A 17,313-nucleotide genomic window follows, 5' to 3' on the forward strand; every position below is an offset into this window, starting at 1 on the left:
GGCACATGTAGACTGTGGTCCAGTGAAGGCTGCTGAATCGATTCCATTGACTCCATTCCAGCCATTATTACCAGCCGTCCTCCCCTCAGCAGCCTTCCAGTCTCCACATTGACTCCATTCCAGCCATTATTACCAGCCGTCCTCCCACCATCAGCCATCTGCCTCCGTCCCATCCAACATCCATACCATCAGCCATCTGCCTCCGTCCCATCCAACATGTATACCATCAGCCATCATGCCTCCGTCCCATCATCTCAGCCATCTGCCTCCGTCCCATCCAACATGTATACCATCAGCCATCTGCCTCCGTCCCATCCAACATGTATACCATCAGCCATCTGCCTCCGTCCCATCCAACATGTATACTATCAGCCATCTGCTTCCGTCCCATCCAACATGTATACTATCAGCCATCTGCCTCCGTCCCATCCAACATGTATACTATCAGCCATCTGCCTCCGTCCCATCCAACATGTATACTATCAGCCATCTGCCTCCGTCCCATCCAACATGTATACTATCAGCCATCTGCCTCCGTCCCATCCAACATGTATACCATCAGCCATCTGCCTCCGTCTCATCCAACATGTATACCATCAGCCATCTGCCTCCGTCCCATCCAACATGTATACTATCAGCCATCTGCCTCCGTCTCATCCAACATGTATACTATCAGCCATCTGCCTCCGTCCCATCCAACATGTATACCATCAGCCATCTGCCGTCTGTATACCAGCCATCTGCCTCCGTCCCATCCAACATGTATACTCATCCAACATGTATACTATCAGCCATCTGCCTCCGTCCCATCCAACATGTATACTATCAGCCATCTGCCTCCGTCTCATCCAACATGTATACTATCAGCCATCTGCCTCCGTCCCATCCAACATGTATACTATCAGCCATCTGCCTCCGTCCCATCCAACATGTATACCATCAGCCATCTGCCTCCGTCCCATCCAACATGTATACTATCAGCCATCTGCCTCCGTCCCATCCAACATGTATACTATCAGCCATCTGCCTCCGTCCCATCCAACATGTATACTATCAGCCATCTGCCTCCAATCCAACATGTATACCATCAGCCATCTGCCTCCGTCCCATCCATGTATACTATCAGCCATCTGCCTCCGTCCCATCCAACATGTATACTATCAGCCATCTGCCTCCGTCCCATCCAACATGTATACCATCAGCCATCTGCCTCCGTCCCATCCAGCCATCTGCCTCCATCCCATCCAACATGTATACCATCAGCCATCTGCCTCCGTCTCATCCAACATGTATACTATCAGCCATCTGCCTCCGTCCCATCCAACATGTATACTATCAGCCATCTGCCTCCGTCTCATCCAACATGTATACTATCAGCCATCTGCCTCCGTCTCATCCAACATGTCTACCATCAGCCATCTGCCTCCGTCTCATCCAACATGTATACTATCAGCCATCTGCCTCCGTCACAAGCAACATGTCTCATCTGCAACATGTATACTATCAGCCATCTGCCTCCGTCTGCCTCCATCCAACATGTATACTATCAGCCATCTGCCTCCGTCCCATCCAACATGTATACCATCAGCCATCTGCCTCCGTCCCATCCAACATGTATACTATCAGCCATCTGCCTCCGTCTCATCCAACATGTATACCATCAGCCATCTGCCTCCGTCACAAGCAACATGTATACTATCAGCCATCTGCCTCCGTCACAAGCAACATGTATACTATCAGCCATCTGCCTCCGTCACAAGCAACATGTATACTATCAGCCATCTGCCTCCATCCCATCCAACATGTATACCATCAGCCATCTGCCTCCGTCACAAGCAACATGTATACTATCAGCCATCTGCCTCCGTCCCATCCAACATGTATACCATCAGCCATCTGCCTCCGTCTCATCCAACATGTATACCATCAGCCATCTGCCTCCGTCACAAGCAACATGTATACTATCAGCCATCTGCCTCCGTCCCATCCAACATGTATACCATCAGCCATCTGCCTCCGTCTCATCCAACATGTATACCATCAGCCATCTGCCTCCGTCCCATCAACATGTATACCATCAGCCATCTGCCTCCGTCACATCCAACATGTATACTATCAGCCATCTGCCTCCGTCACAAGCAACATGTATACTGCATCAGCCATCTGCCTCCGTCTTTAATCTGCAACATGTATACTATCAGCCATCTGCCTCCGTCACAAGCAACATGTATACTATCAGCCATCTGCCTCCGTCCCATCCAACATGTATACTCATCTGCCATCTGCCTCAGCCATCTGTCCATCACAAGCAACATGTCAATCTGCCTCCGTCCCACCAACATGTATCAGCCATCTGCCTCCATCCCATCCAACATGTATACCATCAGCCATCTGCCTATACTATCAGCCATCTGCCTCCGTCACAAGCAACATGTATACTATCAGCCATCTGCCTCCGTCTCATCCAACATGTATACCATCAGCCATCTGCCTCCGCTCAGCCATCTGCCTCCGTCACAAGCAACATGTATACTATCAGCCATCTGCCTCCGTCACAAACATGTATACTATCAGCATGTATACCATCTGCCTCCGTCCCATCCAACATGTATACCATCAGCCATCTGCCTCCGTCAAATGTATACTATCAGCCATCTGCAACATGTATATGTATCATCAGCCATCTGCCTCCGTCAACATGTATACTATCAGCCATCTGTGATGTAATCTGCAAATGTATACTATCAGCCATCTGCCTCCGTCCCATCCAACATGTATACCATCAGCCATCTGCCTCCGTCACCATCAGCCATCTGCCTCCGTACAAGCAACATGTATACTATCAGCCATCTGCCTCCGTCCCATCCAACATGTATACCATCAGCCATCTGCCTCCGTCCCATCCAACATGTATACTATCAGCCATCTGCCTCCGTCACAAGCAACATGTATACTATCAGCCATCTGCCTCCGTCACAAGCAACATGTATACATCAGCCATCTGCAACAAACATGTATGTCTGCCTCCGTAACTGTATACTATCAGCCATCTGCCTCCGTCACAAGCAACATGTATACCATCAGCCATCTGCCTCCGTGACATCCAACATGTATACCATCAGCCATCTGCCTCCATCCAACATGTCCCATAAGGTAACATGTATACCATCAGCCATCTGCCTCCGTCACATCCAACATGTATACAAGCAACATGTATACTATCAGCCATCTGCCTCCGTCACAAGCAACATGTATACCATCAGCCATCTGCCTCCGTCTCATCCAACATGTATACTATCAGCCATCTGCCTCCGTCACATCCAACATGTATACTATCAGCCATCTGCCTCCCCATCCAACATGTCACAAGCAACATGTATACTATCAGCCATCTGCCTCCGTCCCATCCAACATGTATACCATCAGCCATCTGCCTCCGTCACAAGCAACATGTATACCATCAGCCATCTGCCTCCGTCATCCAACATGTATACTATCAGCCATCTGCCTCCGTCCCATCCAACATGTATACAACATGTATACTGTATCAGCCATCTGCCTCCGTCCCATCCAACATGTATACTATCAGCCATCTGCCTCCGTCACAAGCAACATGTATACTATCAGCCATCTGCCTCCGTGACAAGCAACATGTATACTATCAGCCATCTGCCTCCGTCACAAGCAACATGTATACCATCAGCCATCTGCCTCCGTGACAAGCAACATGTATACCATACCATCTGCCTCCGTCAGCCATCTGCCTCCGTCCCATCCAACATGTATACCATCAGCCATCTGCCTCCGTCTCATCCAACATGTATACCATCAGCCATCTGCCTCCGTCACAAGCAACATGTATACTATCAGCCATCTGCCTCCGTCCCATCCAACATGTATACTATCAGCCATCTGCCTCCGTCCCATCCAACATGTATACTATCAGCCATCTGCCTCCGTCACAAGCAACATGTATACTATCAGCCATCTGCCTCCGTCACAAGCAACATGTATACTATCAGCCATCTGCCTCCGTGACAAGCAACATGCAGCCTGCGACCCCTCCCCTCTCCCCCTGATTCTCTGTCTCCAGTATTTCCTGCTGATGCTGCTGTGGCAACCGTATCCAAGGAAAACAGTCCTCTCCTGTCCTTCTGCTGGAGGCGACCAATGCCAGCACAGCCGGTGTCCAGCGTCAGTGTTGTTTCATCCAGGGAGCTCTCGTCATCACCAAGTCCCAGACTCTGGCCCCAGACTCTACAGCCAATAAACTACAGGAGGAGACAACAGGGTGTGTTCACTCGGAACCAAACAGAGCAAAACAGTACGAAACAGAACCAAACGGGGAGGGACCTAGATAAATTAGTCCAATAGAAAATCTTTGCAAAACTTTTTCCGTTTGGAGTCAACTATTTCCGTTGCAAAACGTGTTGGACTAATGATTACAGATTCTTACGGATTCGTCGACATCCATTGCGACATGCTGCTACAAAACGTACTGAATGGGATGCTTCAGCAGAAAGCCCCATATGTACTGTAAGCCAAGGAGGGCAAGCGGCATCCAGGACAGTGAATGCATAGACCTTTAATAACCATGTCAGTCCCACGCCAGAATCTGCATTTTTGAGGGTGTGTACAACCCTCATGTTTAGTGTTTCACCATTTCCTTTTCAGAGGAGACACTTTTATCCAACGCGTCTTACCTGACAGTGAATGCATAGACTTTTAAGTGCATTTCATCCCTGCAGGAGTCGAACCCACAGCCTGCAGATGCTGAGCCACACAGAACCTTATACTGTAAACCGAGTTTGTCTCCTGCATGTGTAACTCTGCTCTGCTTTTGGCTCTGAGACTGAGACAAGGTGTTCTTTGTGAATCAGTTGACCTTTGAAGACAAACAGTCAGTCCGTCTCCAGAGTTGGAGTCCAGGGTTGGATGCCAATGAAGTCAAATATTGCCAACAGCTCTGTGTGTGTGTGTGTGTGTGTGTGTGTGTGTGTGTGTGTGTGTGTGTGTGTGTGTGTGTGTGTGTGTGTGTGTGTGTGTGTGTGTGTGTGTGTGTGTGTGTGTGTGTGTGTGTGTGTGTGTGTGTGTGTGTGTGTGTGTGTGTGTGTGTGTGTGTGTGTGTGTGTGTGTGTGTGTGTGTGTGGAGACTGCTCTGCAGTTAATATTCACATGTGTATCAGTGTATGTTTGTGTAACAGAGTTCGTCCCTACATGGCTGATTTAGGATGCAATCTGACGTACACGACCACACTAATGTATCCACTGAGCAGCGGCAGAGTCACTAGCCTATAAACCCTGCTTTAGTTGTTCTATGGGCAACAAGCTGTCTGTACATGTGAACAGTGTGTGTGTGTGTGTGTACGTGTGTGTGTGTGTGTGTGTGTGCGTGTCTGTGAGTGAGTCATTGCGTACAGTGTATGTCTGTACACCACTCTCTTGCCCAGGTGCGTGTCTGCCTGCTTCTGTGAGAGCCAGTTAACACAAATAGAGGCCAGCTGTTGCCGCAAAGCTTTGTCCAAACCCATGTAGAAGACGTGCCTTGGATTCATGTTCAGCTCTCAGCTCTCACAACGTTAACTGCATTGTGCTTAAAGAAGTGTTAAATGCTATGTCATACAATGTAGGTTAGTGTGTAAGTACAATAATAACACACTCAGATGATAAAGATCCATTTGATTCGTGTCCAGACGAACTTGTTTACCCTTGAATGCAAGAGCACGCGTGCACACACACACACACACACACACACACACACACACACACACACACACACACACACACACACACACACACACACACACACACATACACTACAGTCCTCTCTCCAGGCCCATGCACACAAAAACAGACATCCCAGAGAGAAGATAGCATGGATTATTTCAGCCTGGAAATGATTATTCTCTGTATCACTAGTAACTCGGACTTCCTGTTTCCCACGGTTGCCGGGAGTCTGACTATCAGCCGTAACCGACGGTCAAGACCCCCCTTGACTTCCTCCCACACAAGCATAGATACAGTCAGTCACATTACATCACATTACATTACATTACAGTACAATGCTTTTCTTGCTGTGTCACTCAAAGACACACACTTGATTGAACAGTTTCAGACATCTATGAGCTATGTGTATTATGGTAGATGCCATAGGTATTCATATTGTATGTTTTAAGATTCTTTGGAAAAAGTGAATGAAATGATCATGGTTTGGGTTGTAGATGTATTTTTCTATCTACCCTTTAATCTGAGTGTACTTTCACAAGTGCCAAATGTTATTACAGCCTCTGCTAACTACTGGTCATGTACCGTACCGTAGAAAATGCCTGTTTGACTTTGGCCTACAAACACCACAGCAAAATGTTCTCAAAGCATTCTTTGTAAAAGTGAGAACTAGATTGGCCCAGTTTTGGTAGGGATGTGGATATTCATTTTTTTATTTATTTTATTTATCACCCACATTTTCCTACAAGGACTAGGCTAACTCTGCTTGTCCTTCAGTGCTCACGATTTAGACTGGAATTTTTCCAATAATAAACTATATCAGCAAAGAATTTGAGACTGTTTCCTTTGGGCCCTCTGTGCGCCACTTAAGAAGCAGAGGGGAGACGAGTGGTTGGAATATAGGAGGCATCATGAATGGGGCTTTCTTCACCCGTTACACCCCTCCCATGTGACCTGCCCCTCCCATGTGACCTAGCGAGAGGTCACATGACTGATGATCTCAGAATGTGTCCCTCCTCATCTTTCAGGAATAAATGGGGAAAAGTTGGTAGTGACTCATCTAGGATAAACACACACTCTCACACACTGTAACAAATTACACACACACACACACACACACAGTCAGATATCCAAATATGCACTCAGTCATTTCCGATGATCCTCAGAACCACTGCAACATTGCGCTGGCCTCTCCACTTCACTAACCAGCCATAACTACATGCTAGTTACCATCACCACTCTAGTTCCGTCACCACGCTAGTAACCGGCACCCCGCTAGTTACCGTCACCCCGCTAGTTACCGTCACCACGCTAGTAACCGTCACCCCGCTTGTTACCGTCACCACTCTAGTTACCGTCACCACGCTAGTAACCGTCACCCCGCTAGTTACCGTCACCACGCTAGTAACCGTCACCCCACTAGTTACCGTCTCCACGCTAGTAACCATCACCACTCTAGTTCCGTCACCACGCTAGTAACCGTTACCCCGCTAGTTACCGTCACCACGCTAGTAACCGTCACCCCGCTAGTTACCATCACCACTCTAGTTCTGTCACCACGCTAGTTACCGTCACCACGCTAGTAACCGTCACCCCGCTAGTTACCGTCACCCCGCTAGTTACCGTCACCACGCTAGTTACCGTCACCACGCTAGTTACCGTCACCACGCACGTTACGTCACCCCGCTAGTTACCATCACCACGCTAGTTACCTTAACCACGCTAGTAACCATCAACACGCTAGTTACCGTTACCACACTAGTTACCGTCAACACGCTAGTTAATGTCATCACGCTAGCTCTGTGATGAGTGCTAGTTACCTTCATCACGCTAGTTACCGGCATCATGCTAGCTCTGTAATGAGTGCTAGTTACCATAATCACGCTAGTTACCATCATCACGCTAGCTTTGTGATTAGTGCTGGGTCCTGTGTTTAGTGCACCAAGCACATGCTGTGACGACAAATTAAACCTTGTATCCCCGACCATCTGTGTGTCTGTCATCACTGTCTGGCCAAGTTGCAAAGTCAGAATCCCTGCCTAAAATCTGATTTTAAACCTTAACCCTAATCTTAACCACACTACTAACTTTATGCCTAACCCTAAACTTAAATTAAGATTTTTAAAAAAGATACATGTATGTTTATATAAATGTACATTTTTACTTTGCAGCTTAACCATGTAGTGGGAACCCTACGTGTCCCCTGAGACCCAAAATGGCGGGTCAGAAATAGTACAGCTTGAGTTTCCCACAGAGAGTTCTAAAAAACAGAGTCAAGTTCTCCCCCAGGCCCCAGAGCCTCCCCTACTCCCATCTGGATGACCCAGAAGAGGAAGAGGGGGCACAAGGGTAGAAAATAGTTTTTTGTTGATGTTGGTGGGGGTTTGTCCATTTTTCCCTTGTTCCATTATCTGTTTTTGCTATAGCAACTGCTACCCTCAGGTCCATACTTCTAAAACCCACCAGAAAACAGTCATAGACGTTATCATCAAGAACCAAGGGACTGTGAATGGAAATGGTGGAATTGGAATGACAGGTATGTTAGCCAGCTGCGACTGTAAGAGTCTGTGTAAAACAAACCCATTTCCTATGGTCGGTCTTTTCATTCTGATGGTTTGAAGCACACAGACCATATCTCCTGGTTGTAAGTCAGGCTTGATTGGGCCTGTGAGACCCTTACAGAGGGTGGGGGGAGACCATGCCTGGGTGTGGAGTTCTGCATTGCCTTTTACAACCCCTCGGTGCTTTACAGGACTGCAGCCTACAGAGCTCCCCCAAAGTTACAACAACTAAACGAAGAGTTTCCTATGTTTTTTGGTTTGGTAAGAGATGCCGTTTTTGATTTCGCTTGAGATATTCTCACCATGAAGCTGTGATATCAGAGCCTATGTATTTCAAGTGTTGGTAGCATTCCCAACAAATGACATGTCTATATTAGGGAATGAATGGTCGGCACTCAAAAATGCGGTGAGATGTTTTGCTTTGAAGACTTCCAAAAAACACAGTGATTCTGAAGTCAAACTACCACTTTGCCCAGATGTGTCCTGTAAAGACAAGGCACACAGCTCGTAGGCAGAGAAGTTAGCAGTTCTCGCACAGAGTGGCATATTCTCCAGGAATGTCTGGAAACAAGTCATGCTTTTTAATGTCTTTTTTTGGGCAGGTCGAGATGTTTGTGCAAGGATGCTTGTACAGTTACAGGGTGACATATGAAAAAAGAAAACCTCTCAGAAAGCTCTGCCAAAACATTACTGCAATCTCACTTGGCCCAAAGCTTGAGTTTTCACAGTGGTCTGTCTGTTACTAATCAAAACCAACTGGAGGGAGTCTTTCCCAGCTTAAGGAGATAGAGTGTGAGAGAGAGAGAGAGAGAGAGAGAGAGAGAGAGAGAGAGAGAGAGAGAGAGAGAGAGAGAGAGAGAGAGAGAGAGAGAGTGTGACTTGAGAGAGGGAGGTTGATTTGAGAGGAAGTTGTCTTAACTCTGTGAAAGGAGGAGTAAGAAAGTAGGATAAACAGCTGAGGGGATCTGGTTGGCGTGGAGAGCCTTGGAGGAGCTGTGAGAGAACCAGGGAGAAAGACAGTGTATAGGATGTGACTGAGATTCCCTGTCAAACCAGCCAGGAGGCGGAGAAGAGAAGAGGTGGGATTGGACGGAGGGAGAGGAGGAGAGTGAGAGAACCACCTCCCCCCACTCCACCCCATTCCACCCCACCCATTCTCCAGTCGTTCAGAGTCAGTGAAACCCCTAATGTGATCAAGATGGAAGCTCAAGCTATCTTTGGACTTTGTACGGTACTCCGGATTTTCGGTTGGCTCCGGGGGCTCCCTGCTCTCTGCTCCCAGAAAGGGGTAAAGTCAGCAATGGATTTGATTTGAATCCGCAAACCCTGAGAGCATTCCTCGTTCCCGGGAATTAGGACCGATATCTCAGGAAAAGGGGGATTCGTTCCTTGAGAAAGGCTTGTAGGATTGGATTTGTCTGTCCTCTGACTTTGATGGATGGCTAACTCTTCAACCCCATAGTGTTTATCCTCTGTTATCTTCTGTTATTCAGTCTTATGTTGCTACTGTGTGGGACTGCGACAGTACCCCTCTGTATTCTGGTGGAGTATTGACAGTGACGCAACTCATCCAGGCACGTTGTGTGAAGTGGCACACGGATTACGCTAATTGAGTACATTTCACTTCTGTGTGAGAAGTTGTAATAAGTACACAGTGCCCTCCCTAACTCATGGGCCAGTTGACGTCAGAGGAGGAAGTCACCCCGGGTCACCCTCCATCCAACAGCAGTCCTGAGAATGCTTAAGGTATAGACCGACTAGAGTCTAGAGTCTGACTAGAATCTTGTTTTGAGACTTCCTCTGGCAGCTATCCTCCTAATAGAAGCAGACACACACACCTTTTCTACTGGTAATAGAATGTTCACAGCTCAAACGTCACTCCAAGATCAATGCAGTCAAAATGCTCAAAATGAACAGTCCCTGAAAAGAGATGATGATTAACATGGTAATCTGATGCTCCAGTTGTTGAGGCCAGAGGACAGATGTACAGACGTGGGAAATGTTTCCCATTCAGTGCAGATGGTGGATGAGCGATATGATCTCCTAGCAACAGCCTTCATAGCCGTTCCATTGCGTCTGTCAGTGGGGGTCTTCAGAGAACCATACAACGGCCGGCTGGCAATAATATACACAGATAATGGGTTGATTACAAATTTCACCCTATTCCCTATATAGTGCACTACCAGATCCCTATGGGCCCTGGTCAGAAGTAGTGCACTACCAGATCCCTATGGGTCCTGGTCAGAAGTAGTGCACTACCAGATCCCTATGGGTCCTGGTCAGAAGTAGTGCACTACCAGATCCCTATGGGCCCTGGTCAGAAGTAGTGCACTACCAGATCCCTATGGGTCCTGGTCAGAAGTAGTGCACTACCAGATCCCTATGGGCCCTGGTCAGAAGTAGTGCACTACCAGATCCCTATGGGCCCTGGTCAGAAGTAGTGCACTAGCAGATCCCTATGGGCCCTGGTCAGAAGTAGTGCACTACCAGATCCCTATGGGCACTGGTCAGAAGTAGTGCACTACCAGATCCCTATGGGCCCTGGTCAGAAGTAGTGCACTACCAGATCCCTATGGGCCCTGGTCAGAAGTAGTGCACTACCAGATCCCTATGGGCCCTGGTCAGAAGTAGTGCACTACCAGATCCCTATGGGCCCTGGTCAGAAGTAGTGCACTACCAGATCCCTATGGGCCCTGGTCAGAAGTAGTGCACTACCAGATCCCTATGGGCCCTGGTCAGAAGTAGTGCACTACCAGATCCCTATGGGCACTGGTCAGAAGTAGTGCACTACCAGATCCCTATGGGCCCTGGTCAGAAGTAGTGCACTACCAGATCCCTATGGGCCCTGGTCAGAAGTAGTGCACTACCAGATCCCTATGGGCCCTGGTCAGAAGTAGTGCACTACCAGATCCCTATGGGCCCTGGTCAGAAGTAGTGCACTACCAGATCCCTATGGGCCCTGGTCAGAAGTAGTGCACTACCAGATCCCTATGGGCCCTGGTCAGAAGTAGTGCACTACCAGATCCCTATGGGCACTGGTCAGAAGTAGTGCACTACCAGATCCCTATGGGCCCTGGTCAGAAGTAGTGCACTACCAGATCCCTATGGGCCCTGGTCAGAAGTAGTGCACGACATAGGAAATAGGATGTCAAACCGAAGTCTTTCAAAACCTTGTTGTCTCCAATATAAAGCAAAGACCATACTGTGACATGATTTATGGATTTTATTTGTTTAATGGGCAACTTCATCAGCTTTTGATAGATTGACACAACGTTTTAAAGAATCCTCCATTGTAATCCTTCCTTCTAATCACTTCTGTCGTAATGGTGCCAATTACCTTTTTTCTTTAACAGAAATGTTTGCTTATGTTACTGTGCTGCTCTGTTAAGCCATAGTGGAGGCTGTCTGTCTGTCTGTCTGTCTGTGTGCATGTCCCTGTCTGTTTCTCTCTCTCTGCCTGTCTGCCTTTCTGCCTGTCTCCTCCATCACTGAGGTACGACAGAGGCCAACAACATCCCATCAAAGTAAACCATTATTTAAGATTAGGGTTAAGGTTAACATTTCAGTGACGGCCCTTCAGGCAGCCGCTTCCCCGCTGACATTCCCAGACAGTGAATGTGGCTATCCAGAGGCTCTCAGCAAGAGACACACCAACACACACAGACACATTCACAAGCTGGATGGTGAGACACACTAATAGTTCTGTTATGAATGGGTGAGAGTCATGTGAGGCACGGTGGTTTCTTGATGACCTCGTCCCCGATGTGGACAAATTGACCCGGGGCGTTGTTGGTCATCTTCTTCTGTCATACTCATAAAATCCTTGACTAGACTTCATGGTGGAAATCTTCTGCCAAAATGTATTTAGCCATAGGTGAAAGGGGTATGTATGGAGGCTTCCCAGCTCTTTAATGTGTACACATGTAGGATCTTAATCTGATCACCCTGTTCCAGGAGAACTGTCCTGCAATGCAGGAAGTGTAAAACTTGTAGTGTATTTGATGTTTAAAAAGGCTTCTGAAGTATGTAATTTCCACTTTGAAATCTCAGACTTGATTTTCCCTTCTGAAAAATGTATCAACCCCTTCCAAAAATACCAATGAATTATGAACCACATAATAATTCACATTTCCTGTTGTTGCGGGATTATTTTCCTGATGTAGCAAACTGTCTCAAATGAAGATCCTACATCTGTACAGTGCTTGATAGGGACTGTCTCAGTGTAAGGTGTGTCCAATGTTTACAGTTTGAACTCGGGTTCACTGTCTTGTCTGGGAATGTTGAAATTAGCAACTCTTTTCTCTTAACCAGTCACATGTAAAAAAAAAATAATTTAAAAATAAAAAATGGAAAAACTTCTCAGCACACTTCCAGTCAGATGCAAATATATTTTAATAATAGTGAGAAAATAAAAGCAAACCACTGTCTGAGAACCTGGTTTACCAGAAGTGGAAAGATGCTCTACACTGGCTCATTGTAGCCATTGCAGTTAACTATTCTGTTTTGTAATGCTAAAATGCTGTAAGGTTCATGATTGTTCCATTGATGACATGGAACATAGGTAACTGCCATGTCAGGGGTTCAGAATGAGCAGTAACCTTTCATGTCAGCTTGGGTTCACAACTATAGCAGTAACCTGTGTCCATGTCAGCTTGGGTTCACAACTATAGCAATAACCTGGGTCCATGTCAGCTTGGGTTCACAACTATAGCCATAACCTGGGTCCATGTCAGCTTGGGTTCACAACAATAGCAATGACCAGGGTCCATGTCAGCTTGGGTTCACAACTATAGCAGTAACCTGTGTCCATGTCAGCTTGGGTTCACAACTATAGCAATAACCTGCGTTCATGTCAGCTTGGGTTCACAACTATAGCAGTAACCTGTGTCCATGTCAGCTTGGGTTCACAACTATAGCAGTAACCTGCGTTCATGTCAGCTTGGGTTCACAACTATAGCAGTAACCTGCGTTCATGTCAGCTTGGGTTCACAACTATAGCAGTAACCTGTGTCCATGTCAGCTTGGGTTCACAACTATAGCAATAACCTGGGTCCATGTCAGCTTGGGTTCACAACTATAGCCATAACCTGGGTCCATGTCAGCTTGGGTTCACAACAATAGCAATGACCAGGGTCCATGTCAGCTTGGGTTCACAACTATAGCAGTAACCTGTGTCCATGTCAGCTTGGGTTCACAACTATAGCAATAACCTGCGTTCATGTCAGCTTGGGTTCACAACTATAGCAATAACCTGGGTCCATGTCAGCTTGGGTTCACAACTATAGCAGTAACCAGGGTCCATGTCAGCTTGGGTTCACAACTATAGCAGTAACCTGGGTCATGTCAGCTTGGGTTCATAACTATAGCAGTAACCTGGTTTCATGTCAGCTGGGTTTCACAACTATAGCAGTAACCTGCGTTCATGTCAGCTTGGGTTCACAACTATAGCAGTAACCTGCGTTCATGTCAGCTTGGGTTCACAACTATAGCAGTAACCTGTGTTCATGTCAGCTTGGGTTCACAACTATAGCAGTAACCTGCGTTCATGTCAGCTTGGGTTCACAACTATAGCAGTAACCTGGGTCCATGTCAGCTTGGGTTCACAACTATAGCAGTAACCTGTGTCCATGTCAGCTTGGGTTCACAACTATAGCAATAACCTGGGTCCATGTCAGCTTGGGTTCACAACAATAGCAATGACCAGGGTCCATGTCAGCTTGGGTTCACAACTATAGCAGTAACCTGTGTCCATGTCAGCTTGGGTTCACAACTATAGCAATAACCTGGGTCCATGTCAGCTTGGGTTCACAACTATAGCAGTAACCTGTGTCCATGTCAGCTTGGGTTCACAACTATAGCAATAACCTGGGTCCATGTCAGCTTGGGTTCACAACTATAGCAGTAACCTGTGTCCATGTCAGCTTGGGTTCACAACTATAGCAATAACCTGGGTCCATGTCAGCTTGGGTTCACAACTATAGCAATAACCTGGGTCCATGTCAGCTTGGGTTCACAACAATAGCAATGACCAGGGTCCATGTCAGCTTGGGTTCACAACAATAGCAATAACCTGGGTCCATGTCAGCTTGGGTTCACAACTATAGCAGTAACCTGTGTCCATGTCAGCTTGGGTTCACAACTATAGCAATAACCTGGGTCCATGTCAGCTTGGGTTCACAACTATAGCAATAACCTGGGTCCATGTCAGCTTGGGTTCACAACAATAGCAATGACCAGGGTCCATGTCAGCTTGGGTTCACAACTATAGCAATAACCTGGGTCCATGTCAGCTTGGGTTCACAACTATAGCAATAACCTGGGTCCATGTCAGCTTGGGTTCACAACTATAGCAGTAACCTGGGTCCATGTTAGCTTGGGTTCACAACAATAGCAATGACCAGGGTCCATGTTAGCTTGGGTTCACAACAATAGCAATAACCTGGGTCCATGTCAGCTTGGGTTCACAACTATAGCAATGACCAGGGTCCATGTCAGCTTGGGTTCACAACTATAGCAATAACCTGGGTCCATGTCAGCTTGGGTTCACAACTATAGCAGTAACCAGGGTCCATGTCAGCTTGGGTTCACAACTATAGCAGTAACCTGGGTCCATGTCAGCTTGGGTTCACAACTATAGCAATGACCAGGGTCCATGTCAGCTTGGGTTCACAACTATAGCAGTAACCAGGGTCCATGTCAGCATACACAGACAACTCAGTTTATAATATCGCAAAGAACACAAACAGAACATGATTGCAGTACTCTTATTAACCCCTCCTTCCTAAAGTTTGCTAACCCCATAACCTGAGTAACTCATAACCTGAGTATCCCATAACCTGAGTATCCCATAATCTGAGTAACTCATAACCTGAGTATCCCATAACCCGAGTAACTGGTAACCTGAGTAACTGATTCCCACCCCCTCTCTTTCTCTCTTACAGGAAGCTCAATAGAACTGCACCGTATGGTCTGCCATTTTGGTTCTACATCTTTAAAGGGCTCTATGGTTAGCAGTGGGAGTCCGCCCACCATGCTTGTCGCCATACGGAAAAGAAGTTGGGAGTATCACGTGACTCACCGCTCCGGGTTACAGTACAGCTACGACGACCTGGACCTGGTCTGTTGCCATGGCGTCAGCGGCGACGGACCTCGGCTGGCATCTGAGGGGTCCAAGCAGGGGCGCAGGGAACGATGTGCCTCCATGCCGGAGTGCTGTCACCGGCCACGCCCCGATGGCCTCAACAATGGGCCGGGTCACACGTTGGAGTTTGTGACCTCGGTCAACGTGGAGGACAACGGCGATCACTCTGGGCCGGGGCACGTGATGTCAGCAGGCGACTTTGATTCAACTGTTGTCCCTGTGTTCCAGGCTGAGCTGGTAGACGGCTCTGATGTGACTGTTGATGATGATGACCTCACCGGGAGGCTAACAGAGTCTGAACCTGGAGGAATGCCGGACGCTGGTGAGGACTCAGTTGGCAGCCAATCTCACTGCGACCTGGGCAATGGGATTCTTCAGCCAAAGCCAAACATCATCCGCACTGCAGACAGCAGTCATGAGGATGAGGATGACATCGAGGATGGCACCGATGATAACGAGCATCCCAACGTTGTTGACGACCGTGTTGCAATCATTGTTCAATCTGTCTCTGTTGACAAAGGACAAAGGGTCTCTATCTGTCCGGACAATGGATTTTCACTGGCCTTTTCTGTTGGTGAGAAAACTGGCAAGCATCCAGAAATCCTGGAGACAATGGCCGACCATACAGACGGTCAGGTTGGACTTCCAGAACCCTTAGTGGACACACAGACCCAGTCTCATCATACTGAAGATGAACCACGAGAGGACCTCTCCACCTTGGATGAAAGCAACATTACTGACCCGGGTAAAAGAACAGGAGTAATACAGCCAGCGGCCATTTTGGATTCCTCAAACAAACCAGAGTGCAATGGGGATGTAATATCAGATGTTAAAGTGGAGATCTTGGAGGCTCCTGTTGCAGACGTTATGGTGGGGGAAGCTATGGGGGAAGACGCTAAGATTAAAGCCTTAGAATGGAAGGCTGAGGATAATGTTGAAGGTGCTGACGGATTGAATGTTCAGAGGAAAATGTATGAAAGTCATGATAAATTTGACCAGATTCTGAGGGGGCAACATGCTGTGTCAGTACATGGCAGACAAACAGAACAAGAGCGGCATGATAGCATGAGGACTGATGATGGTTGTGAAATAGCTCAGGACCAGACAGTGTTGAGAAAGGAGGATGTTGACATGGTGGAGATGGAAGGGTCCCAAGGAGAGGGAAGGGCTCTGGAAAGGGGCAGGGAGAAAACCCCTGAGGATAAGGCAAGTGTGGAGTCTGTGCATGCTTTGTGTGTCACAGTGCAACGTTCCGAGGACCTGGACAGACGCCCATTAGCTGGACAGCAGAATCTTGAAAGTTCAAAAATGGACGGAATACAGGAACGGACTACCGTGGAGGACACGGATCATCCAATGATACAGGTGCGTTCTGATGACCTCACAGTGGAGAATATGAGTGGCGGCTTGAGGTCCGAAGACTCAACGTGTTCCGAAGAACTAACCTCGGCTGTAACAGCCCAAGGACAGCACAGCGATGGTGGCTCAAAGCTGGACACCATCCATGAGATTAACCAATCCGAAGCAGAGGACGACTCAGTCCCACTGGGGAGACAAGGGGCTTCAGTCATGGGTATCCCCAACTCTCCAGCAGCCAGGCTGCCCAATATGGACACTCTCAGTCAACCAACGTGTCCTAAAGAGGCAAATGAGCCCTTGCTGGAGAGATGCCATGGCAACCAAGCCCCTGTTAAACAATTAGGTGAGTCACCTGTTTTAGAGGCAGCCTACGGTCAGAAAGAACAGGACAGGCCCGGTGATACACAAGCTGTAACGGAGGCGATTGAGGAAGTAGCGCATCCAGGCAACCACGGCAACACTCACCTTGGCGACAAGGCTTCAGACGTGAAGCGAGAGGACAAATGCGGGGATGACAAGGGGGAGGAC

At 47.7% G+C, this 17,313-nt stretch overlaps 1 protein-coding gene across 1 annotated transcript in view; it reads left to right on the forward strand.

Annotated features, from left to right (window-relative positions):
- LOC135507149 (rho GTPase-activating protein 7-like) overlaps window positions 1-17,313 on the forward strand; it is a 182,851-nt gene that overhangs the window by 2,802 nt on the left and 162,736 nt on the right. The window contains 1 exon segment of the mRNA XM_064926731.1: window positions 15,227-17,313. This exon segment is cut by the window's right edge and continues 27 nt beyond it. Within this exon segment, the coding sequence (XP_064782803.1) occupies window positions 15,227-17,313 (2,087 nt within the window).

This window comes from Oncorhynchus masou, chromosome 20 (genome assembly GCF_036934945.1).
Source record: "Oncorhynchus masou masou isolate Uvic2021 chromosome 20, UVic_Omas_1.1, whole genome shotgun sequence".
Lineage (NCBI taxonomy): Eukaryota > Metazoa > Chordata > Actinopteri > Salmoniformes > Salmonidae > Oncorhynchus > Oncorhynchus masou.